Source organism: Trichosurus vulpecula, chromosome 1 (genome assembly GCF_011100635.1).
Source record: "Trichosurus vulpecula isolate mTriVul1 chromosome 1, mTriVul1.pri, whole genome shotgun sequence".
Taxonomy (NCBI): domain Eukaryota; kingdom Metazoa; phylum Chordata; class Mammalia; order Diprotodontia; family Phalangeridae; genus Trichosurus; species Trichosurus vulpecula.
This window is the reverse complement of record NC_050573.1, coordinates 224,930,385-224,952,136: the sequence shown is the minus strand read 5'-3', so window position 1 is coordinate 224,952,136 and position 21,752 is coordinate 224,930,385. Positions and strand designations below refer to the sequence as shown.

At 35.6% G+C, this 21,752-nt stretch overlaps 1 protein-coding gene across 2 annotated transcripts in view; it reads left to right on the top strand.

Annotated features, from left to right (window-relative positions):
• Positions 1-21,752, top strand: part of CEP192 (centrosomal protein 192) — a 146,285-nt gene that overhangs the window by 54,845 nt on the left and 69,688 nt on the right. For both annotated transcript variants that reach the window (XM_036757884.1, XM_036757875.1), the window contains exons 18-21: positions 3,721-3,889; positions 4,379-5,270; positions 15,909-16,057; positions 18,751-18,981. In XM_036757884.1, the coding sequence (XP_036613779.1) occupies positions 3,721-3,889; positions 4,379-5,270; positions 15,909-16,057; positions 18,751-18,981 (1,441 nt within the window). The remainder of the gene's footprint in view (positions 1-3,720; positions 3,890-4,378; positions 5,271-15,908; positions 16,058-18,750; positions 18,982-21,752) is intronic.

Below are 21,752 nucleotides of genomic sequence, written 5' to 3'. Positions count from 1 at the left end.
AAAAGGAACATTTTTTTGTAGTGTGATGTTGCAGGTAGGTGGCATATTGGATAGAGCACAAGGCCTTGAGTTAGGAAGACCTCAGTTCAAATTTGGCCAGACACTTGGTAGTTGTGTGAGACCCTGGGCAAATCACTTAACCTTGTTTGCCTCAGTTTCCTCATCTGTAAAATGAGCTGGAGAAGGAAATGGCAAAGTACTCTAGTATTTTTCCCAAGAAAACCCCAAATGAGGTTGTGAAGCGTCAGATACCACCGAAATGACTGAACAACAATAGCAAATATTGTTAAGGAGAGCACTAGGCATAAAACAAGTTCTTCATTTAAACCCTATAAGTTTTCTTTTTTATAAATAGGATTTTTTGGGTCAGTAATGTACTAATGGAAAGAAACAATATTACACATAGTGTAAAATATATTTTGATTGTACAGTGGAACTTTTATTTGCCAATTTTTTTGGGGGGGAGGGATCAGTGGGGTTTTATCTGGGAATTAACATTTGAATTTGAAGCAAAATGAAGTGCCTTGATTTTTATTTTATTTTTTTGGTGATTGCAAAGGGTTGAAAGTAAAAGAGATGCCCATCAGTTGGGAATAGCTAAATATATTATGGTATGTGAATATAATGGAATCTTACTGCCACATAAAAATAAATACGAAGAACTCAGAGAAACATGGAAAGAACATGAACATTAATATGAGTGAAGTTTAAGAATCAGGAAAGTTAGTAGACAACTTGACTAACAGTGTAAATGAAAATAATGACAAAACTAAATTCTCCATAATTATACAACCAAACTTATTCTCATTGAAGAATTGAGAAGGGGTACCTCCCTTTCTTCATTGAAGAAATAAGGGATCTTTGGATGTGGAATGTTGTCACATGTGGTTGCTATTTTTGTTGCTTTTGCATATTTTTATTTTTAAATCTGTTACTGGGGAGGGGGTAAGCAAGATTGGAAAGGAGAAAAGGATGTGTTTAGAAATAAATAAAATTTTAAAATACCAGGTTTAAAGAAAAGGTAGTACTTTGGAATATTTAAAGTGCACAAAATAACGAGCACATAAAATTTTAGAAATCCTATTAAACATTTGAGTTGCCTTCTCTTTTAAGAATATGAGCTGTCAGGGCAGTAAGGTGGCACAGTGTGTAGAGCACTGGTCCTGGAGTCAGGAGGACCTGAGTTCAAATCCAAGCTCAGACACTTGACACACTTACTAGCTTGTGTGACCTTGGGCAAGTCACTTAACCCTGATTGCCCTGCCTTCCCCCCTCCAAAAAACAAAAAGAAGAATACCAGCTTTGAATCAGACTTAGTCCTGGTTTAATCTTTTTTGGCTTGACACTACTCAGTGGAAAAGGAACATAGGGAAGTTGCACAGAGTTTGTAAGGAAGTTATAAAGAAAACGGAGTTCCCTGTAATTGGACATTTTGAAGTAGAAGAGACTGGAGCACTTGTTGAACCTGTTATGGAGTGTATTCCTGTTCACATCTAATTGGATTAGATGATTTTTGTGAAGTTCCTTACATCTCTGTACCTATTCTATGTGGTCTTCGAGTTAAACTTGTTACATACCTCTCTAGTAGTTGACCAGATGTGAAGAAAATTTAGTAATTTCTTGTCATCTTATCAATAAAGAAACAAAGTTCAAATTAACAAATTAGTCAAATAAAAGAAGCTGTTAAAGTCAGCAAGCATCTTTCCTGATAATTTTGAGGATAGTCTTTTTGAGTTCTGAGAACCTGTATATTTTTCACATTCTCCTTGTTTGTGTTTCTAGAAATGTAAACATAAAAATTTTGACCTATTTTTATTATACACGTTCTTCTGAGGTACAATATGATTAATACTTTTCCAACAACTGAAAATGCTCATTCTAATTCCCAAATACCCTTATAAAATGTATTCTCCATTTGTCCTTTCAGTTTGACAGTGTTATTAAAGGATCACTTTAATGGACCAGCATATTTATTACCACTCCATGCTGACTTTGTTTACATTATTATGGTAATTGTTGAACTCTTTTGCCCTTCTTTCTACACTCTGGATTATGTCACATTTCTTTTAATTTTTTGTACTTGTCATTTCTTAGAGCACAGTAGTATTCCATTTTGTTTCTATCCCAACTTAAGATAATAAAAATAATAACAACTAACATTTATATAGTGCTTCAAGGTTTCCAAAGTTCTTTATAGATATTTAATGTCATTTGATCCTCACAACAGGAGAAGTAGGTGCTATTATTATCCCCTCTGTAAGAAAACTGAGGCAAACAACTTAATTGACTAGCTCACATCAAATATCTAGTAAGTGTCTGAAGACAGTTTTGAACTCAGGTCTTCCTGACTCCAGGTCCAATATTCTAACTACTTTACTACCTAGCAGCTTCTCAGTAATAGATACAGAGCTGAGAAGATCTCCAGAGGCCATCTAATCTAAGTCTTTTATTTTAGAGACAAATTTGTTTAGTCATTATCCATTGTTAGACTTAGTTTTGCTATCAGAAATAATGCAGCTATACACTTTTTTGGTACTTATTTTTTTCTTGCTGTCAGTAAATTCGTTGGCATATCATTTCAGTTATAGTCTAGTAGTAGAAACTGTAAGTGTTTCAAAAGGGTATAGACAATTGAGGAATTTTCTTTACACGATTCTAGATTGTTTAGTAGAATGATTTAACCACTTCACAACCCAATAAGCAGTGTAATCAACTTGTTTCTCTTCCTATAGCCTTACTAGCAATTTTCCCATTTATAATATTTTTGAGCTGTTATTATACTTTTGCATTTTACCTTATAGTAGTTATTTATGCACATATTTTCTCTACTCAAGAGAAAGCATTTGAAATGAGGCCTTAGAAAATGGTCTTCATCTTTCTGTTGGGTTAGATCAGTCTCTCATATTTGCTCAGTTAATATTAGCCAGTTTTGTTCAGCCTGCTGCCTGAGTAGCTACTGATCAACAGATTGTCCTAATCCAAGTTTCTTTGTTCTTTATCTCTGTTGCCTCTTGATGCTGTGAACTTAGTAGTAGCAGTGGCTTATAGGAGAGTGGTTATAATTTTGGGAAAGATTTTTTAAAAAACCATAAATGGTTAATTTATATGTAATGAAGTGATTGTGTTTTTTAAGTAGAATTTATAGGCAACCTGAAGCTTTGGACAAAATGTTTTATTCAGATGTAGAATAAGAATTTTAAGTACATTTACTATAAAAGAAGTCATTTGATTTACCTAAATAGATTACTTGTTTTGTCCTTGTTTCTTTCAGTTGAGTCTTTTGAATATGATAAAGACCACATAGTAATGGGAGTTTAATTTTAACTTGAGGCAATTTAAAGAAAACTTGGTAGTTTGATAGTTTTTGTCATACCTTACCTCAGTTTGTATTAATTACTGTTTAAAGAGGCTATAAAGATTCAGGAGATATCCTTTTTTTGTCTGTGTGTGTGTGTTTTTTTTGTTGTTTGTTTTTGGGCAGGGCAGTTGGGGTTCAGTGACTTGCCCAAGCTAGTAAATGTGTCAAGCGTCTTGAAGCTGTATTTGAACTCAGGTCCTCCTGACTCCAGGGCCGGTGCGCTACTCACTACACCACCTAGCTGCCCCAGTGTTGCACTTTTGAAATATGACTAATTAAGAAAATGACAGAAATTCTAAGGATATTGAACAAAAATCACATTGTACTTCATACAACACCTTGGTTTTCATTTTTTCTTTCAGACCTGAATCAAATTTTCTTAGCTCATCAATTCATCTTCAGAGACCTTGTGATAATACATTACCCCAGTCTGTATGTTCAAGTCCTACTATGGCTAGGTTAACTTATGTCTCTGTTCATGATAGCACCTTTCCTGCTACAGCTGTTGGTGATATTTCTGGGAAAAGTCAGGTAATACATCTAGTTTTTATCGGTCTCTATTGTTCATGGTAGTTACATAATCATTGTTTTGTACCTCAAATCACAGACTATAGAAATTTTGGAAGTGGAAAAGACCTTTAAAGATCATGGAAATGATGTGTTTAGGTTTGTATGTAGTCTCCACAGGGAAAGAAAAGCATTTGAAATACAAATGTGGTGACAGAAAATTATTTGGAGAAGACTTAATTTACATAGGTATGAGCTCAATATCTATTTTGCATGCCAATTTATACATGCATTCCAGGACAAATGAATTTTTTTTTCAATATGCAATTTTTTAAATACAATATTAGTTTTCTGAGTTTGAAAATTTTGATGTGGATATGCTATCTGATTGATACTGGGACTTACATATATATTTATCTAAGGAAACAATATAAATATATGAGGATAATTTGACTTTATCATTTACAATATTTCTGTACTTTGTTTTAAGATTTTTTTTTTTTTTACATTTAGAGTGATGCTCCCAGTGAACTGAGCACAACAATTATTCGAGCCAGTCCAACTCCTTTGGAAGAGCAGGCTGTGGAAAATGTCAAAGGGAAGGTGCCATTACAAAGCAGTGATAAAGTCTCAGGTGTTAATTCAAGCAGCTTGGATAAGAATGTAGAAACAGATCAGCCTGCTGCTTCTGGTGGCAAAATTGAAGATGCACTATCAGACTCTAAAGTTTCTGAACACTCTTCTCTTACAAGTGCCCAACCATTCCCTCATGATGAGTTGGGCCAAGTAATTGGGCCTTTACCAAGCAAATCGTGTCTCTTCCATCCACCTTTGTCAACTAAGATAGATATACCTGTGTCTTGCCAGGACTGTGTGACCCACAGTCAAGAATTAACCTCTACAAATGTGTTACTGCCATACAATGGTTTAAGCAGCCATATTTCATTACCTCAGAATACTTCAGGTGACCAGTATTTGCCAGTTCCCAGCTTTAACTCTCCAGGACCTGCTTCTGAAATGCAGGCTTTGTCTGGTGCGGTTCCCACACTCCTTAATAGGCATTCTATTACAGTACCACAATTTAATGCACAGCAGTATTTGGGACCTGTATCAACAGGGAACGTTGCTTTGCCTCAATATCATATTGGCAGTCATACAGTTTGTGGCCATTCAGGAGGATATTCTTGTACTACCATTCCAGGAGAACACATTCAGAATTCTGTTGCAGTGGGAATGTGTTTAGGACGTAATGTTGGTTCTGGATTATTGGGTCCTACTTCCCTTTGTAATGTTCATTCTAATACATTAAATCAGAATGGCATAAGTACTGCAAAACCATTTTCTGGGCCACCCATTGGAACTTACGGAATTGAACTCTGGGAATCACGAGTTGCCTCAGGGTTTGGTAAGAAACTTTTTCATTGTTACAAGTTTATGTAGGATTAGAAATGAATTGTAGAAAGAGATTGTAAAGCTAAGTCACAGAATTTTTATTTAGGAAGAGATCTTTTTGCGCGTTAAGATTTTTTAAATTATGAATTTAATCATTAACAAAAAAGATGGAGTATATGGAAAATATACATAACCTTTTAACATGTAATGGATATCTTAAGAGTAGAAACAAATTACCAATGGACAAAAATTATCTTGTTTATTTGTCTTTTTTTTTTAGATTTAATGATTTTTTATTTGATATTTTTTAGTTTTCAGCATTGATTTCCATAAGATTTTGAGTTACAAATTTTCTCTCCATTTCTACCCTCCCCCCACTCCAAGATGGCATGTATTCTGATTGCCCCATTCCCCAGTCAGCCCTCCCTTCTATCACCCCACTCCCCTTCCTTCCCTGTCCCTTTTCCCCTTACTTTCTTGTAGGGCAAGATAGATTTCTTTGCCCCATTGCCTTGTATATCTTAATTCCCCATTGCATGCAAAAACAATTTTTTTTTTTGAGCATCTTCTTTTAAAAATTTGAGTTCCAATTCTTTCCCCTCCCCACCCACTCTCCCTAAAAAGGCAAGCAATTCAACATAGGCCACACGTATCATTATGCAAAACACTCCCATAAATAGTAATGTTGTGAAAGACTAACTATATTTCCCTCCCCCCATCCTATTCCCCTTTATTCAGTTTTCTCCCTTGACCCAGTCCCGTTTCAGAAGTGTTTGCTTTTGATTACTTCTTCCCCCTATCTGCCCTCCCTTCTGTCATCCCCGCTTTTTTATTCCCTTCCCCCTACTCTCATGTGGGGTAAGATGCCCAATTGAGTGTGTATGGTATTCTCTCCTCAAGTGAATTCGGATGAGAGCAAGATTCACTCATTCCCCCTCACCTGCCCCCTCTTCCCTTCCAGTGAACTGCTTTTTCTTGCCACTTTTATGCAAGATAATTTACCCCATTCTCCCTCTCCCTTTCTCCCTCTCTCATCCCTTAATTTAATTTAATTTTTTTAGATATCATCCTTTCATATTCAACTCATCCTGTGCCCTCTGTCTATGTGTATGTGTATATTCCATTCAACTACCCTAATATTGAGAAAAGTCTCATAAATTACACACATCATCTTTCCATGTAGGAATGTAAACAAAACAGTTTGACTTTAGTAAGTCCCTTATCATTTCTCTTTCTTGTTTTCCTTTTCATGCTTCTCCAGTTGCTAGGCATGTTATTTCTAGTTTAATGCTATCATCGATATTGCTATTAGTGAAAAATAGGTCCTTTTATTACCTTTCCATGATATTCTGAGGATAACTGGCCTCAGAGTCAAGAAAACCTGGGTTTGAATCCTTTCTTTGAGAGACGCTGGTTATGTGACCCTGGGTAAGTCACTTCTTAGTGTCCTGGACATTTATTTGCCTGTTAAGTTGAGAGCAGATACTGGTCTATATTGGTAGAGGCAGTTTTTCTCCTGGAAATGAAATCCTTGAGTCAAATGGAAGACAGGAGTTTTAATGATAAAACTATTGTAGGTAACTTCTTTCCATATTGCTCTCCAAAAAATTCATGCCCATGAAGTTTTGCTAACAATATAATAACCATTCTCCCTGAAAACTTCCAAACACATAATGCAATTTTTTTCTGCTTTTGTCTATGTAGTTGTTATTCAACAGTATGTTCTGGCTATATTAATTTAAGTTTCTCTGATTGTTAAGGGATTTGAATGTCTTATTGTGAATGTTACATATTTGTATTTCTTCTTTTTGAAAAGGGTTTGTCTCTTGACCTTTGTCCTGTTGTGGGAGTATATTTCTTTTCCCAATCTGCTTCTGTTCTTTTAGTTTTAGAGTTTTTCATTATACAAATATGTTTTATCTTTGTATAATCAAAGTCACTCTTCTCTTAGATGATTTTACTGTTTGTTTAGGATGAGTTCCTCTTCATAGTTGAAAGAAATGTAAATTCTTCTTTTTGCCGTCATTTAAAAAAGCATTTAGATTTTGTAATAGCAGACTAAATTCATTTTCACTATTGAGCTATTCAGTTTTCCCATGAGCTTTTCTTGAATAGTGTTTCTGTTCCATAATTTTTTTATACAATGAGTTTATCAAACATTAGCCTCAAATATGCATTGGGCTTGATTTTTGGGTGCTCTGTTATGTTCCAGCTAATGTATTTCTTTGCAAAAAATTTTTGTTCTGAATTTAATATTCATCAGCAAATATAAATAACATAGGAAATAAGGAATTAATTTTTACATACAACTGTTAGCATTTAACAAAGTTAGAACCAAGCAAATTAACAGAGGCTAAAAAACTCAGAAGAAAAATGTTAGTTCTTAAAAACACTTGAGCTTTTAACCACACGGCAAACATGAACAGGGATATCCCACTAACTGTTCAGTTATTATTCATTTATTTCTGTCAGGCTTAGTTTGAAGTTGTTCTTGGTTGGTCCATTTACATCTGGAGGGGACTTTAGAGATTATGTTGTCCAACCCTGTCATTTCATAGATTAGGTAATGGAGACCTAGAAAGGTTAAGTGGTTTTCCCAAGGTCTCACAGGTAATAGTAAGCAGAAGACCTAGAATCTCAACCCTGGTCTTCTGATTCCAGTGGAGTACATATTCTACTGTGATGCTATGCTTTTATAATAATCAAATGAAATAATGTTTGTAAAGCTATTGACAGAGTGCTGGCACATGGTAGGCACTATATAAATGCTACTTTCCTTTTCTTCCTCCTTCCCGTCTAATGATAGAACTAGCATTTGTATAGTATTTCATTTAAGGTTTACAGCTCTTTGTTTCATCACATTTGATCCTTAGAACTACCATATTATATAACCCCATTTAACTAATGTGGAAATTGAGACTGAGAGAAATAGAATGACTTTCCCAGAGTCCCACAGCTAAGTGGGACTTGCATCATCTTTGACTCAGCATATGAGTAGTTTTTTGTATATTTAATAATCATTTTCTGAACTTGTTTTTCCATTTGGTATGTGTTGTTCACAATTGTATTTTCTGCTGTAGTAAATGTGTGGTTATTTATATTACCCTTTCCACCTCAGCTTTTCTATTATTGGTTGTTTTATTTTTCTCCTTCCATTTCACAGGATTATAGATTCATAGCTATTAGGGAATTCATCTAGTTTAACTATCTTTTCCAAATGAGAAAACTGAGTTATCCAGGAAAGTTAAATGACTTGCTGAAGACCACGACATTCATAAGTGGCAGAATCTATGGTTCAAATCTATGTCATCTGAATTTAAAGTAGGGTTCTTTCTGCTGTGCCAACCTGTCTCCACGTATGTTTTTAAAATATTTTGGTTTTAGCTTAAATTTTTTTCCTGTGATTTTTTATTTCTATAAACGATTAAATTCTTGTGATTTTTTTCTGAATAGTATTATTTTTAAAACATTTATTGGTACCTTAAATCTTATGTAAGTAATCCAGATTAGTAGCACATCTTCTCTTAACTTTCCATTGAACCCTCTCTTGTAATCAAGGATAGTTTTTTTAAAATGCTTTATTTATGAAGAATGTTTGTGGTGGTGAAGCTCACCCAAATAATTATTGGATTCCAGTCAGCTGTTCTGGCAATTACTGAATATGGCATTCCTTTTAAGACCTTCACCACTTCCTGGAGTGGTTGTGGAGAAGTCCCAAGAAGCTGAGTTCAGCAGATGTCCAGTACTATGAATGGGTAATTATCTTCTTGAGAAAACCTATCTAGGAGCCAAGATGGCAGATTACAGCCTGGGACCCAGCTGAACTTGCTCAACATTCTCCTTCAGACAACTTTAAAATAATGTTTCAAATCAAATTTTGGAGCAGCAGAGCCAAGAGAAGGTCAGAGGCAGACATTTTTCCTGCTTAAGACAATCTAGGATGTCGGTAGGAGAGGTCTATGTCACTGGAGTGGGTACAAGCCCAAAGCACGGTAGGAGCACCAGCAAATGGGCCTTATAGGGAGGTGGCCTTGACAACAACAGCAGCTTTGGGGCCTCTCAGCCCAGAGATGGTAAGAGGGTCAGACAACTGGTTAGAAAGAGATTATGGGGGACCCTTTGCTGGCACTGGGTACAGCTGGTGCTGATTGGCAACTCTGTTGCTCATAAGCAGTTGCTGGTCACAGTTCCAGGGTAGAGAGGAGTGCTTGTAATTGGTTACAATGGAACAGGGACTCTGGTCACAGTTCTAGGGCAAAGAAGATCACTAACATTTCAGTGGCAGGGGAACAGGGGACCTGGTCACAATTCCAGGGCCAAGAAGAGTGCTAGTGCTTGCCATCTGCAAGGGAGCAGGGGCACTTATTAGGTAAAGATTAGAGTGCAGACCAAGAGAGCAGGGACCACAGCACGTTTAAAGCACCAAAAACTTTCAGTCTCTTAGAACTAGCTGTGATAACAGTGGCACAAAAAAAGCCTAAAATTTGACAGTGCCTCCCTACTCTCACATGAGCAGAGGCTAACTTCAACATAAAGTTCAAAGTGAAGAAATAGACTGGGAGAATTAGCAAACAACAAAAAAAGAACTGGACCATAAAAAGCTTCTATGGTGACAGGGAAAACTATCAAGACAATAAACTTAGAAGACAAGAGTGTGAAAACAGCTACAAGCAAACCTCAAAGGAAAATGCTAATTGGACCCAAGGCCAGCAAGAATTCCTGGAAAAGTTAGAGTGGTAAATGTGGTAGAGGAAAAATTGGGAAAAGAAATCAGAGCGAGGCAAGAAAATTATGAAAAGAAGGTTAACAGTTAGCTTGGTAAAAGGCACACAAGAATTAATGTTGAAAATAATTCCTTAAAAAGCAGAATTAGCCAAATGAAAAAAGAAGTATACAAGCTTGCTAAAGAAAATAGTTCCTTATAAAAAGCAGAATTGGGCATTTGGAAGCTAATGACTCTGTGAGACTTGAAGAAACAATAAAACAAAGTCAAAAGAATGTAAAAATAGAAGAAAATGTGAAATATCTCATTGGAAAAAACAACTTGATCTGGAAAATAGATTGAGAAGAGATACTTTAAAAATTATTGGACTACATGAAAGCCATGATTAAAAAAAGAGCCTAGACATTATATTTCCAGAAATTATCAAGGAAAACACCCCCAAAATCTTAGATCCAGAGGCTAAAACAAAAATTAAAAGAATCCACCAGTCACCTCCTAAATAAAAGAGATCACAAATTGAAAAGTCCTAGGAATATTAGAGCCAAATTCCAGAGCTCACAGGTTAAGGAGAAAATACTGCAAGCAACCAGAAAGGAACAGTTCAAATATGGAGCCACAGTCAGGAATCACACAAGATTTAGCAACTTCTATGTTAAGGGAGCTGAGGGTATGGAATATGATATTCTGGAAGGCAAAGGAGCCAGATTATAACCAAGAATAACCTACCCAGCAACACTGAGCATAATCCTTCAGAGGAAAAAATGGATATTCAGTGAAATAGAGCACTTTCAAGCATTCCTGATGAAAAGACTAGAGATGAATAGAAAATTTGGTATTCAAATACAAGATTCAAGAGAACCATAAAAAGGTAAACATGAAATAGTAATCATAAGGGATTCAAAGTTAAACTGTTTACATTTCTATATGAAAAGATAATTCATGTAACGCCTAAGAATTTTATGATTATTAAGGCAATTAAGAGTAGTCTAAATAGACAAAAGGCACGGATGATAGTTGATTATGTTGGGATGGTCTCTAAAAAAGTAACGTAGAGTTGAGAAGGGGGAAAGGAGAGGTAGAATGGGGAAAATTTTCTCACATAGGAGAGATATGCAAGGAAGATCTTTTGTGGAGGGGGGACTGGAGGAAGAGCTGGTAAATCCTTGAACCTCACTCTCATCAGAATTGGTTCAAAGAGGGAAGAATACATACATACATTCAGTTGGGTATAGAAGTCTGTCTTACCCAGTGTGGAAATAGGAGGGGAAGATAACAAGAGAGGTGGGGAGAGGAGGCTGATAGAAGGGAGAGAGGGTAGATTAAGGGAGGCAGTGATCAGAAGCAAAACAGACTTGAAGAGAGAAATGATAGAGAGAGAGAGATAGAGGACAAATAGAAGAAAATAGATGGAGGAAAACACAGTAATCAGAACTTTGAATGTAAATGCATTTGAATGGGAGGAGCTAACCCATAAAATGAAAGTGAATACCAGAGTGGATTTGAAATCATAACCCAACAATATTTTATGTATAATAGACACACTTGAAACATAAAGACTCACACAGAGTTTAAAGGCCTGGAGCAGAATTTATTATGTTTCAGCTGAAGAAAAAGCAAGGGTAGCAGTCATCTCAGGATCTTTTTCAAGAGGTGATTGGTGGATTCTTTCAATTTCTATTTTACCCCCTGGTTCTAGAATATCAGGGCAGTTCTCCTTGATAATTTCTTGAAAGATGGTGTCTAGGTTCTTTTTTGATCATGGCTTTCATGTAGTCCAATAATTTTAAAATTATCTCTCCTGTCTCTATTTTCAGATCAGTGGTCTTTCCAATGAGATATTTCACATTGTCTTCTACTTTTTCATTCTTTTGGTTCTGTTTTATAATATCTTGATTTCTCATAAAGTCACTAGCTTCCACTTGCTCCATTCTAATTTTTAGGACAGTATTTTCTTCAGTGGTCTTTTGGACCTCCTTTTCCATTTGGCTAATTCTGCCTTTCAAGGCATTCTTCTCCTCACTGGCTTTTTGGAGCTCTTTTGCCATTTGGGTTAGTCTGTTTTTTAAGGTGTTATTTTCTTCAGTATTTTTTCGCGGTCTCCTTTAGCAAGTTGTTGACTTGTTTTTCATGATTTTCCTGCATGACTCATTTCTCTTCCCAATTTTTCCTCTCCTTCTCTTACTTGCTTTTCCGAATCATTTTTGAGCTCTTTCATGGCCTGAGACCAATTCATATTTTTCTTGGAGGCTTTTGATGTAGGATCTTTGACTTTGTTGACTTCTTCTAGCTATACATTTTGATATTCTTTGTCACCAAAGTAAGATTCTGTAGTCTGAGTCCTTTTATGTTGGCTACTCATTTTCCCAGCTAATTACTTGACTTTTGAGCTCTTTGTCAGGGTATGATTGCTTTCAGAGTGGAGAGTGCTCTGTCCCAAGCTTTAGGGGGTTTGAGCTCCTGTTTTCAGAGCTACTTCTATTCTGAGGTGGTATGATACTCCTCTCCTGGCCATGCTGTGATCTGTGAGTGCAGGTACTTTTTTCTGCTACTTCAGCTGCCTCTGCCACCCTGGGGCTGGGGCCAGACCACACCCTTCTCTCACCTAGGTCCAACAGTTTTCCCATGACCTATGTTGTCTTTGGCGTTTGTGGGTTGAGAAGTCTGGAAACTGGCACCACTCAGTGATTCAGGTCCCTGAGGCCTGCTCTGCCCGGTCTGCCCCGGCCTGGTCTGTCCTGGTGCAGCCCACATTGGGCTGTGCTCTGTTTCCACATGGTGCAATAGATTCTTCCCAGGGACCATCCAGGCTGTCTTGGGCTGGAGACTTGTTTCACTCTGTCATTTTGTGGGTTTTGTAGCTCTCGAATTTGTTTAGAGTCATCTTTTACAGGTGTTTGGAGAGATTTGGGGGAGAGCTCAAGTGAGTCCCTGTTTTCACACTTCCGTCTTGGCTCTCCCCCTGAACAAGAATTCTTTCCACATCATATCCTTCAAGTGATCATAGTCCAATCTTTGCTCAAAGACTCTTAGTGAATGGGAACCTGCTATTTAATTTTGAGATAGCTGTACTTGTTAGGCAGTTTTCCCTTACATGAAGCCTAATTTTTCCCTTTGTGATTTCTACCTTTACCCATTACTCTTAGTACTGCTTTCTGGGGTTAAATTGAACAAGTCTGAATCTCTCTCTCTTTTTTTTTAATATAATTTATTTGTTTTTAGTTTTCAGCATTCACTTCCATAAGATTTTAAGTTTTAATTTTTCTCCCCTTCGCCAAGATCATATGCAGTGTGATATAGGCTCTACTTATACATTCATATTAAACATTTTCACATTAGTCATGATGCAAAGAAGAATTTGAACTAATGGGAAGAGCCATGAGAAAGAAGAAACAAAACAAAGCAACAAAAGAAAAGGAGAGCAAATAGTATGTTTCCATCTGCATTCAGACTCCAAAGTTCTTTCTCTGGATACGGGGTGCATTTTCCATTGTGGGTTTTTTGGACTTGTCTTCGGTCCTTGCATTGTTGAGAAGAGCTAAGTCTATCAAAGTTAGTCATCTCACAATGTGGCTGTTACTGTGTTCAATGTTTTTCCGGTTCTGCTCTTTTCAGTCAGTATCAGTATTCTAATTTCTTTTTCTTCTCTTATAGCTAAAGCTAATATTTCTAGTACAACATTGAATAGCAGTGGCGATAATTGACATCCTTGTTTCACCCCCCATCTTTTTGGAAATGCTTCTAGCTTATCCCCGTTACGTATAATGCTTGCTGATGGTTTTAGATGGATGCTACCTATCGATTTAAGAAATATTCCACTTATTCCTGTGCTCTCTAGTGTTTTCTGGATCTCTTCTACGTGCTAATCTTTGAAATACCTCTAGAAGTACTCTCTTATTTGAGCTAAACATCCGCAATCAGTTAACCTGATCTTCATGGCATAATCTTCAGGTTTTTCTCTCTCAAGGTTACCTTCTTTGAACACTCTTTCTTTTATCATATGGTTCCTAAAATGTAGTATCAGCAGTGAACGTAATACTTCAGGTTTGGTCTGATCAGGACAGAGTATACCTATCTATCGCCCCTCCAAATGCTTGGACACTGTAACTTTCTAAATGTTTAGACTGTTTACATGAATTTTCTTGATTGCCGTGTCACACTGTTGACTCATTGATCTTGCAGTCTGGTATAGTCCCCCTCATCTTTTTCAGATGAACTAATAAATGGCTATATTTTCTACTTGTGTAAGTTGATTAAAAAAGTATGACTCCTCTTATCTTTATTAAGTTTCATCTTTTAACATTTGGCCCAATGTTAAGATCTTTTTGAATCCTGACCCTGTCATATGACACATTATCTGTTGGTTGAGCTTGGCTCAACCCCAGCTCTGCAGGGTTAATTTGCATTCCATTTATACCTTTAGCTGTAATTGTTAAAAAAAAAAGTTTAATTGTTTCTTTTCATGTGTTTTTGTATAACTATTTATTTTTAGGTTGTCTGCCTGACAAAGCTAATGAATGCTGTGAAAATGTTTTATATAAACTTTGTTCTTTCTTACCACCTGATAGTATTCTCCAAATGGGTGCTAGTAAGTGTATGTTGAATTGAATTCAATTGCAGAACATTTCTTTGCAATAAGTTTTTATAGATAATTCAAGCAATTTATCAAGTTGCTTCTCTCCTAACCTTATTATCCTTGTCTGCTTCCCCTTTTTAGTCCTCTATGCTTTTAGTTGCTAGTTGAGAAATGTAAATGCTTTAATATATTCCTGTGTCTGTGTTAAAATTGACTATCCTGAGGAGCTGGTGTGAGTTTATTGCTTTAAAGTAAAAAGGGAAAAATAAATATAACTTTTCTTCCTCTGCTCCATATTTGGAGGCCTTAGGGCACCCTGGTTACTCCTATTTCATTCTTACTCATTTCATCTCTGTTCTTTTCCTGATGCTAGTGAGCACATAACTGAACCAAGCCATGAGCTCCTACCTGTTCTGTACTATGGTTTACATTTTCTTGGGAGGGAGAATGAAGGGAGGGAATAATCATTTATCTAGTACTTTCTAAGTTCCAGGCATTGTGCTAAGCACCTTACACATAATTCATTTTATCTTTACAACAATCCTGGCAGGTAGGTGCTGTTATATCCATTTTATAGTTGTGGAAACTGAGGCAGACTTCCTTAAAGGTCACTTAGCTAGTCAAAGTCTAAAACTGGATTTGAACTCAGGTCTTCCTGACTCCAGGCATCTACTGTACCTCCTAGTTGCACAAACAGGCACATAATCATTTTACATATCTATACACACACACACACACACACACACACACACACACACACACACACACACACATATATGTACATACATACACATATACCTTTTTGTTACTGCTTCACCTCCTTTTTGGTTTTTTGAAAAAATGGACGAGCTCTTCCTCTTCTTCCTCTCCCCTGTCCCCTTCAGATACAAACAAATACAGCCAATAGGAGCAGCTGAGACACTTTTTTTTGGTAAACTAAGTTTTAAATTCTTTAGAGCTTAGCGTTATATAGCTTCTTTGAAAATATTAAGGTGGTAAATTATCTTTCTTGTGTGTCCATATGAAAAGAAATGAAAAATATGAATCATGAAACAAAATACTATTAAATGAAAATTTATAATTTTAAAGATTTTAAAACATTTTCTGAGTTCATATACTAAGAAAGAGAAAATATTTTTAGTAATGCTGAATTTTGTTTTGGCTTTTTTTAAAACAGTGGTAAGAGCTCCTAAGGAGCCAGGAGATACTGTTTTGTGTTGATGTTGAATGATAACATGACTAAATGGGTCTAATTTCAATGTAAAACTAATTTTGAATTGAAAGAAATTACAAAGAGATGGAGGAAAAAATCAGCCACATAATTACTGTTATTTTTTTTTTTTATCATCATCCAGGAAATGTCAGAGTGCCTGAAGAGTTGAAGTTTCCTCATGCATGTTGTGTGGGCATTGCTTCTCAAACCAGTCTTAGTATTTTTAACCCAACTGACCGTTGGTTACAGGTCACCATTGGAATACTTAGCATTACTGTCGATGGTGAAAAGGTAAGTTTTTCTATCTATCATCAGGGTCACTTAAAGATTATCAGGCACTAATTTTTACTTTTTTCCTTCCCAATTTAACTATTTATATTATGTATCTTAAACTGCATTAAGTTGTCCTTTCAAAATAGGAAATTCTTAATAAAGGCAGTAAAATGTTTAGTTTAATTTTTACTTTCTTCATTACAGTTTTCAATTATTCGAGTATTTTCTTTTTCTAATAACATTTATTGAAAATAATAAGCTCCGTTTTCCACTTAATATTCAATTTGTTACTTACATTTGAAGGAACTCAATGACATATTTTGCTTCAGCTAAGAAAACATTTGTTATCATAGAGCCATGAAATAAGATGTTGACTTATTTAGTTTTCTAAGGTTTTGGATTAGGAAGTACATCTTACCTTATAATCTTTCTGGCAGTTTTCCTGTGAATGTTGCTTTGGCTTGCTATTTACAACCTATACCTGTAAAAGAATTTCCTCTGCAATCACTGACCAAGCTTTCAGCCCACTGAGATTCTTCAGATAAACCCATCTTAGTCACACTACCCTCATTTTGTGCTAGTGAAATTGATTTTATGATCACATTTTAAACATCATCCTATTTGATCCAGTGTTCTACTTTATCAAAATCTTTTTGGATCCTGACTCAGTCATAACTCAGTGTATTAACTGTCTCTCCTAGCTTTCTGTCATCTGCAGATTTGGTAAGCTTGCTATTTTATCCTTTTATCCAAGTCATCAGTAAAAATGCAAAGCAATACAGGGCCAAGTATAAATCCCTACTCCCTAGCTGACACCATCCCATTAATGAATATTCTTTGGGTCTGATCATTCAACCAGCCCTGAGTTTGTTGTACTATCTAACCCATATCCCTCCATCTTTTCCTCAATAATAGAATGAGTAGCTTTGTCAAGTCCTTTGCTAAAATAATCGTAAGTGAATTATATCTACAGCATTTCTCTCACTTATCTGTCTAGTAAGATTAAAAAAAAGGTTAGTCTGCTGTGACCTGTTTTTGATGAAAACGTGATTGTGATAACTGCTTCTACACAACTTCCTTTCCTGTACCTTCGTCACTGATCATTCCCTTAATAATATGTAGTAGAATCAAAGTCAAATTCTTTGGCCTATAATTTTTAGACTCTTCCCTTATCTAATTTTTTGTTACCTCTCCAGCTGTACACAGTTTTTCAGAGGTCACTGAAAGTGTCTTAAGAATCATGTCTGCCAGTTCTTTTAGTTCTCCAAGTTGTAATTCATCTGGGGCAGGTGACTCGAACTCATAAAATGGCTGCTAGTGGCACTTTCTGCTATTATTATGTGTGTTGGGTTTTAATTACCCATTTTATTCTTCCTTGCTAATTCAAAAATTATTCTTCATATCAGAAAAAGAAAAATAAGAGTTAAATAATTATGCTGTCTCTCTACCTTTAGTTATAATATCATCTACCATGACATGAAGGAGTCCTGCTGTTTCTTTGCTCTTTTTCTTCTCCAGAATATAGCTTTGAAAATCCATTTTGGTTTCTATAGATGTCAACACCAGCCTTATTTAATCTCTCAGTTGTAGTACCCCTGACATATTCTTACAGACCTCTTACTTTTTTATCCATACCTGGTTTCTTCCCTTTGCTTCCATTGTTTGTGTGTTCCACAAATCTAAATCTCATTTTTAGACACTATTTACTTAACCAGCTGTTCACTTTCCAGTTACTTTTTCCTCTTATGATTTCCTTCATATAGAATACCTAGATGAAAACTCCACCTGTGCCCCTAAGAGTTTGTTTTGTAGTCCCACACATTTCGATCTTTAGCAATATTATCTGAGTTTCCTACTGATAGTATCATTTGGCCGGGTGACTCATCATGGGTAGTAATCATCTAGTTTGAATTTTGACTAAAAGTGCCAATAAGCTACTGAGAGTAAACTTAGACCTAAGCTATTAGAATGTCTCTCTTTTCATTTGTCCTTTAATATCTACTTTCTTTGTCAGGTTACCTTTCCCACTTTCCCTCAGTTTAATATGGATACTTACATGGGAGAGAATACTAACTTCTTAGCACCAATCTATTTAATTCTTGCTTGTATAAGTAGTTACCATTTTGCATTGCAAAAATTATTTTGCCAGTTAAAACTTTTTTTTTCTTAGAAACCATGTTATGAATATTGGTTAGATTCCTTAACTCTCTCAGAAAAAAACCTATTTTACCCATGATGTACCTGAAATATAGTACTATAGGACTTCTGAGTTATTTATGACAATTTTTTTATGGGAACGTGTATTGACATCTCATACATTGGAGATATATTGTACATTTTTCTTCACTACAGCATGAGTATAGGTAGTCATCTCCTTGTCTTCTAGCCTGTCAACTCCATCTCTTGAGTAATAGGAGTTGAGAATACCCCCAGGTCAGAATCACTGTTGGTACCTTAGCAAGGGTTAATAGCATCGAGGGAGAGCTAGGTGCTCTAGGTTGTTGAAAGGGGGCTTAAAGTGGTTAGTAAAGAGTGAAAGAAAGCTTGTTTTTCCCATTTGTAAATTAATTTGTACTTCTTTTGAAGAATGGTACTTAAATAGGAATGCTCTGCCTTAATGTTTAATTTTGCTTTTTCTTATCAGTTAATAACTGTTAAAACTGAGTCTAAGACGTTGCTTAGTTAGCAGTGTTTTTTTTTCCTTTTTAAAGGTGGATCTCTCAACGTGCCATTGTTTCGTTTTCAAGAATAAAACTGTTATAGGACCACATACTACAGAAGAGATAAAAGTACTTTTCATGCCAACCCACCCTGGGATTTTCAGATGTGTGTTAAAAGTTTTTTCCTGGCCTGTTTCATCAGATCCAGATACAATGGCCCAGGCAGAAGCTTTAGCAAGTAGGATTGTTTTAACAGCTATTGCTGAAAATCCTGTTGTGGAGGTAAGTAATAGTTTAATAAATGCTTTGGGCAATTTAAAATAGATCAATTTACTTATTAGTGCTTTAGCAGAAAGAACATTGGGTTTCTAGTTGAAATACTGAGGCTTAGTTTCCATCACTGCCACTTAATAGCTAAGAGACTTCAGGAAAGTTGCTTCATTTCCAATCTCATTTTTTTTTTTCATCTCAAAATCAAATAGTAATCATTTGTCACCTACATGGCAGTGTTACTGTGAGGAAAGTACTTAGAGTGTAAAATGCTATATGAAGGTTAATATATTATTATTGTCATTTTAGCCTAGGTAGCTTAAGATGAGGAGAATTATGTATAAAATCCATCTAAAGTAAATACACACGCACACACACACACACACACAGACACACACACGTAATGTATGAGTAGGTAACATAAAATTAATGTGTCATTCAGTAAATATTTATTAAGCACCTATCATATCCTATGCCCTTTGCTAAGCTCTGGGGATACAAAGAATGACAAAAGATAACTCTGCTCTTAAGGAGCTTACAGTCTAATGGGGAAGGCAACATGCAATAAATATTTAATATTAGCATTAAAAGTCAATATATACCTTTTGATTGAGAGAAAACCAGAAAACCCAGAAAGGCTTATAAGACAAAATACTGAATATGGAACTGTAATACTCAACTATGAGTTGAGACTTAAGTACTATTTTACATTTCTGGAAGCACTAAAAAAAAAGTTGAAGAATGCTACCTTTTTTAGAGGAAGGCAGCTACTTTTTTCTTTCTTCCCTTCTTTTTACTTTCTTTCACCAATTGCTAAATGACTATATCTTATATTTGGGAGATATGAGGATAGTTTTTGGGTAGAAGAAGGAATCTGACCCTAGAATTGATAAAAGTTGGAATGATGAATTTCAGATGATGAAATCAAATTTGACAATATATAAAATTGATTTCTTGTTTCAAAGATTTATGCAACATCAACCCAGTATGTAGAAGTTGACTAAAATGATTACTGTCTGTGCACTGCTCTTTTATCCTCAAACATTACATCTCCAAACTTTTGAGAAATGAATAGGATGTACCGAGAGAAGATTGACAGCCGTGTCATATGTTGCTTTACAAGCAGTTCAAGATCTCAACCCACCTTCCTGATTACCTTTTATTGCCTTTAAGTATATATTTAACTGTCTGGTAAAATTATCTGTAGTGGTGAGAGGCCTTCTACCACGTGTGGTGAGGTTATTTTTCATTCATTTGCTGAATATTGATTTAAGCACCTATTATACACATGGCAACGTGCTGTACACTTGGGGTCCGTGGGAGGGAGGAGATGGAGACAAGTCGAAATCATATCGTTCCAACCCTTGAGCAGCTTGCACGTCTTTTCTGTGTATATTAATATTATCCACGTTGTTCCTCCATTAAGGTATAAGCTCCTCGAGGACGGGGACTGTTTGACGTTTGACATTATTTCCCCATTGCCTGGCACATACGCCCTAAATAAATGTTTGATGACTGATTTAAAACAGCTATAGTGTCAGTCTGAACATACATACGTATACATATTCATATATGCGCACGATGAAAATAATTATATAAAACTACTGTATTTTTAAAATGGTTTATTTGTAAAAATCTAGGGCATGTGAGATTTTTGTTTTTTGACGAAACTTTTTCCTTCTAAAAGTAAGTTGCCCCCCAGCGTAAGATATATAACAAGTTAAAGGGAATCCAGGAAAGTAGAGAAGTTCTTAATAATAAAGAAACATGAGAGGTTGAATTTCTTGAAATTCAGGAGATATTACCAATGAATGGGTCACATGTCCATTCGCATCTCTTTTCATAATCCGCTGCTAGGGAAGTACCTCATTTTCAAAGCTTTGAAACTATATTCTATGGGATTTAACACCTTGACAACCTTCCCTAATTTTTTTTTTTAAAGAAAAGTTAGCATAAACACACCAGTGATTATTGAGGAAAGGCATATCTTGTATATGGGCAAACACATAGGGAAGTATGTGATTGAATGTTCATTGAGTGGTTAGGTACAATATGAGCTCACAGTATGTATTCATAGATGTAGACTCCCGAGCTGAGGATTTGTTATTCAGGAGAACAGTTAAAGATAAGGTTAAAAGAATAAATTAGGGCCAGTTTATGGAAGGCCTTTAGTGTTAGGTTAAGGATTTTGGACTTCATCCGGTAGGTAGAAAAGTTGTAGGAGGTGATATAACAGAAGTTTAATGTTTGAAAAAATGAATTTAGTGCCAATATGTGGCATAGTTAAAGTGAGAAGAAATTCTGGGGTGAAGAGGTTTGCCTTTTAAAATACTTTTCTGGAGAATCTAGAATTAAAAATACTTTTGATTACCATCAGATTTAATGTTTTTGGGAAAAGGGGAAAGTATAACACTATAGTCTCGTCCCTTTTTTGTCATTTCTTCCACCATTTTCAATATATCATAAAAGATTATACAGATACATGTGCTGCTTTTTTCCTTTTTGATTTGGGCTGTGACCATACCTCAGATTGGCATCATTTCAAATAAATATCTTCAGTGTTTAAGGAACAAATAAAGTCTAAAAAATATCTTCTTTTATGTGTTCTGATATAGAATTAAATGCAATAGTAATCATTTATTAGACGGTTATGTGCCAACTTCTGTGTGCAAAAAGAAAAAAAAATTAAACAGACCCTGTAGGAACCTTGCATTTTGTTGTGAACTCTTCAAAAAGCAACTATGTAATTTTGAACCTGTAGTTTTTATTTTAGGATAAAATAG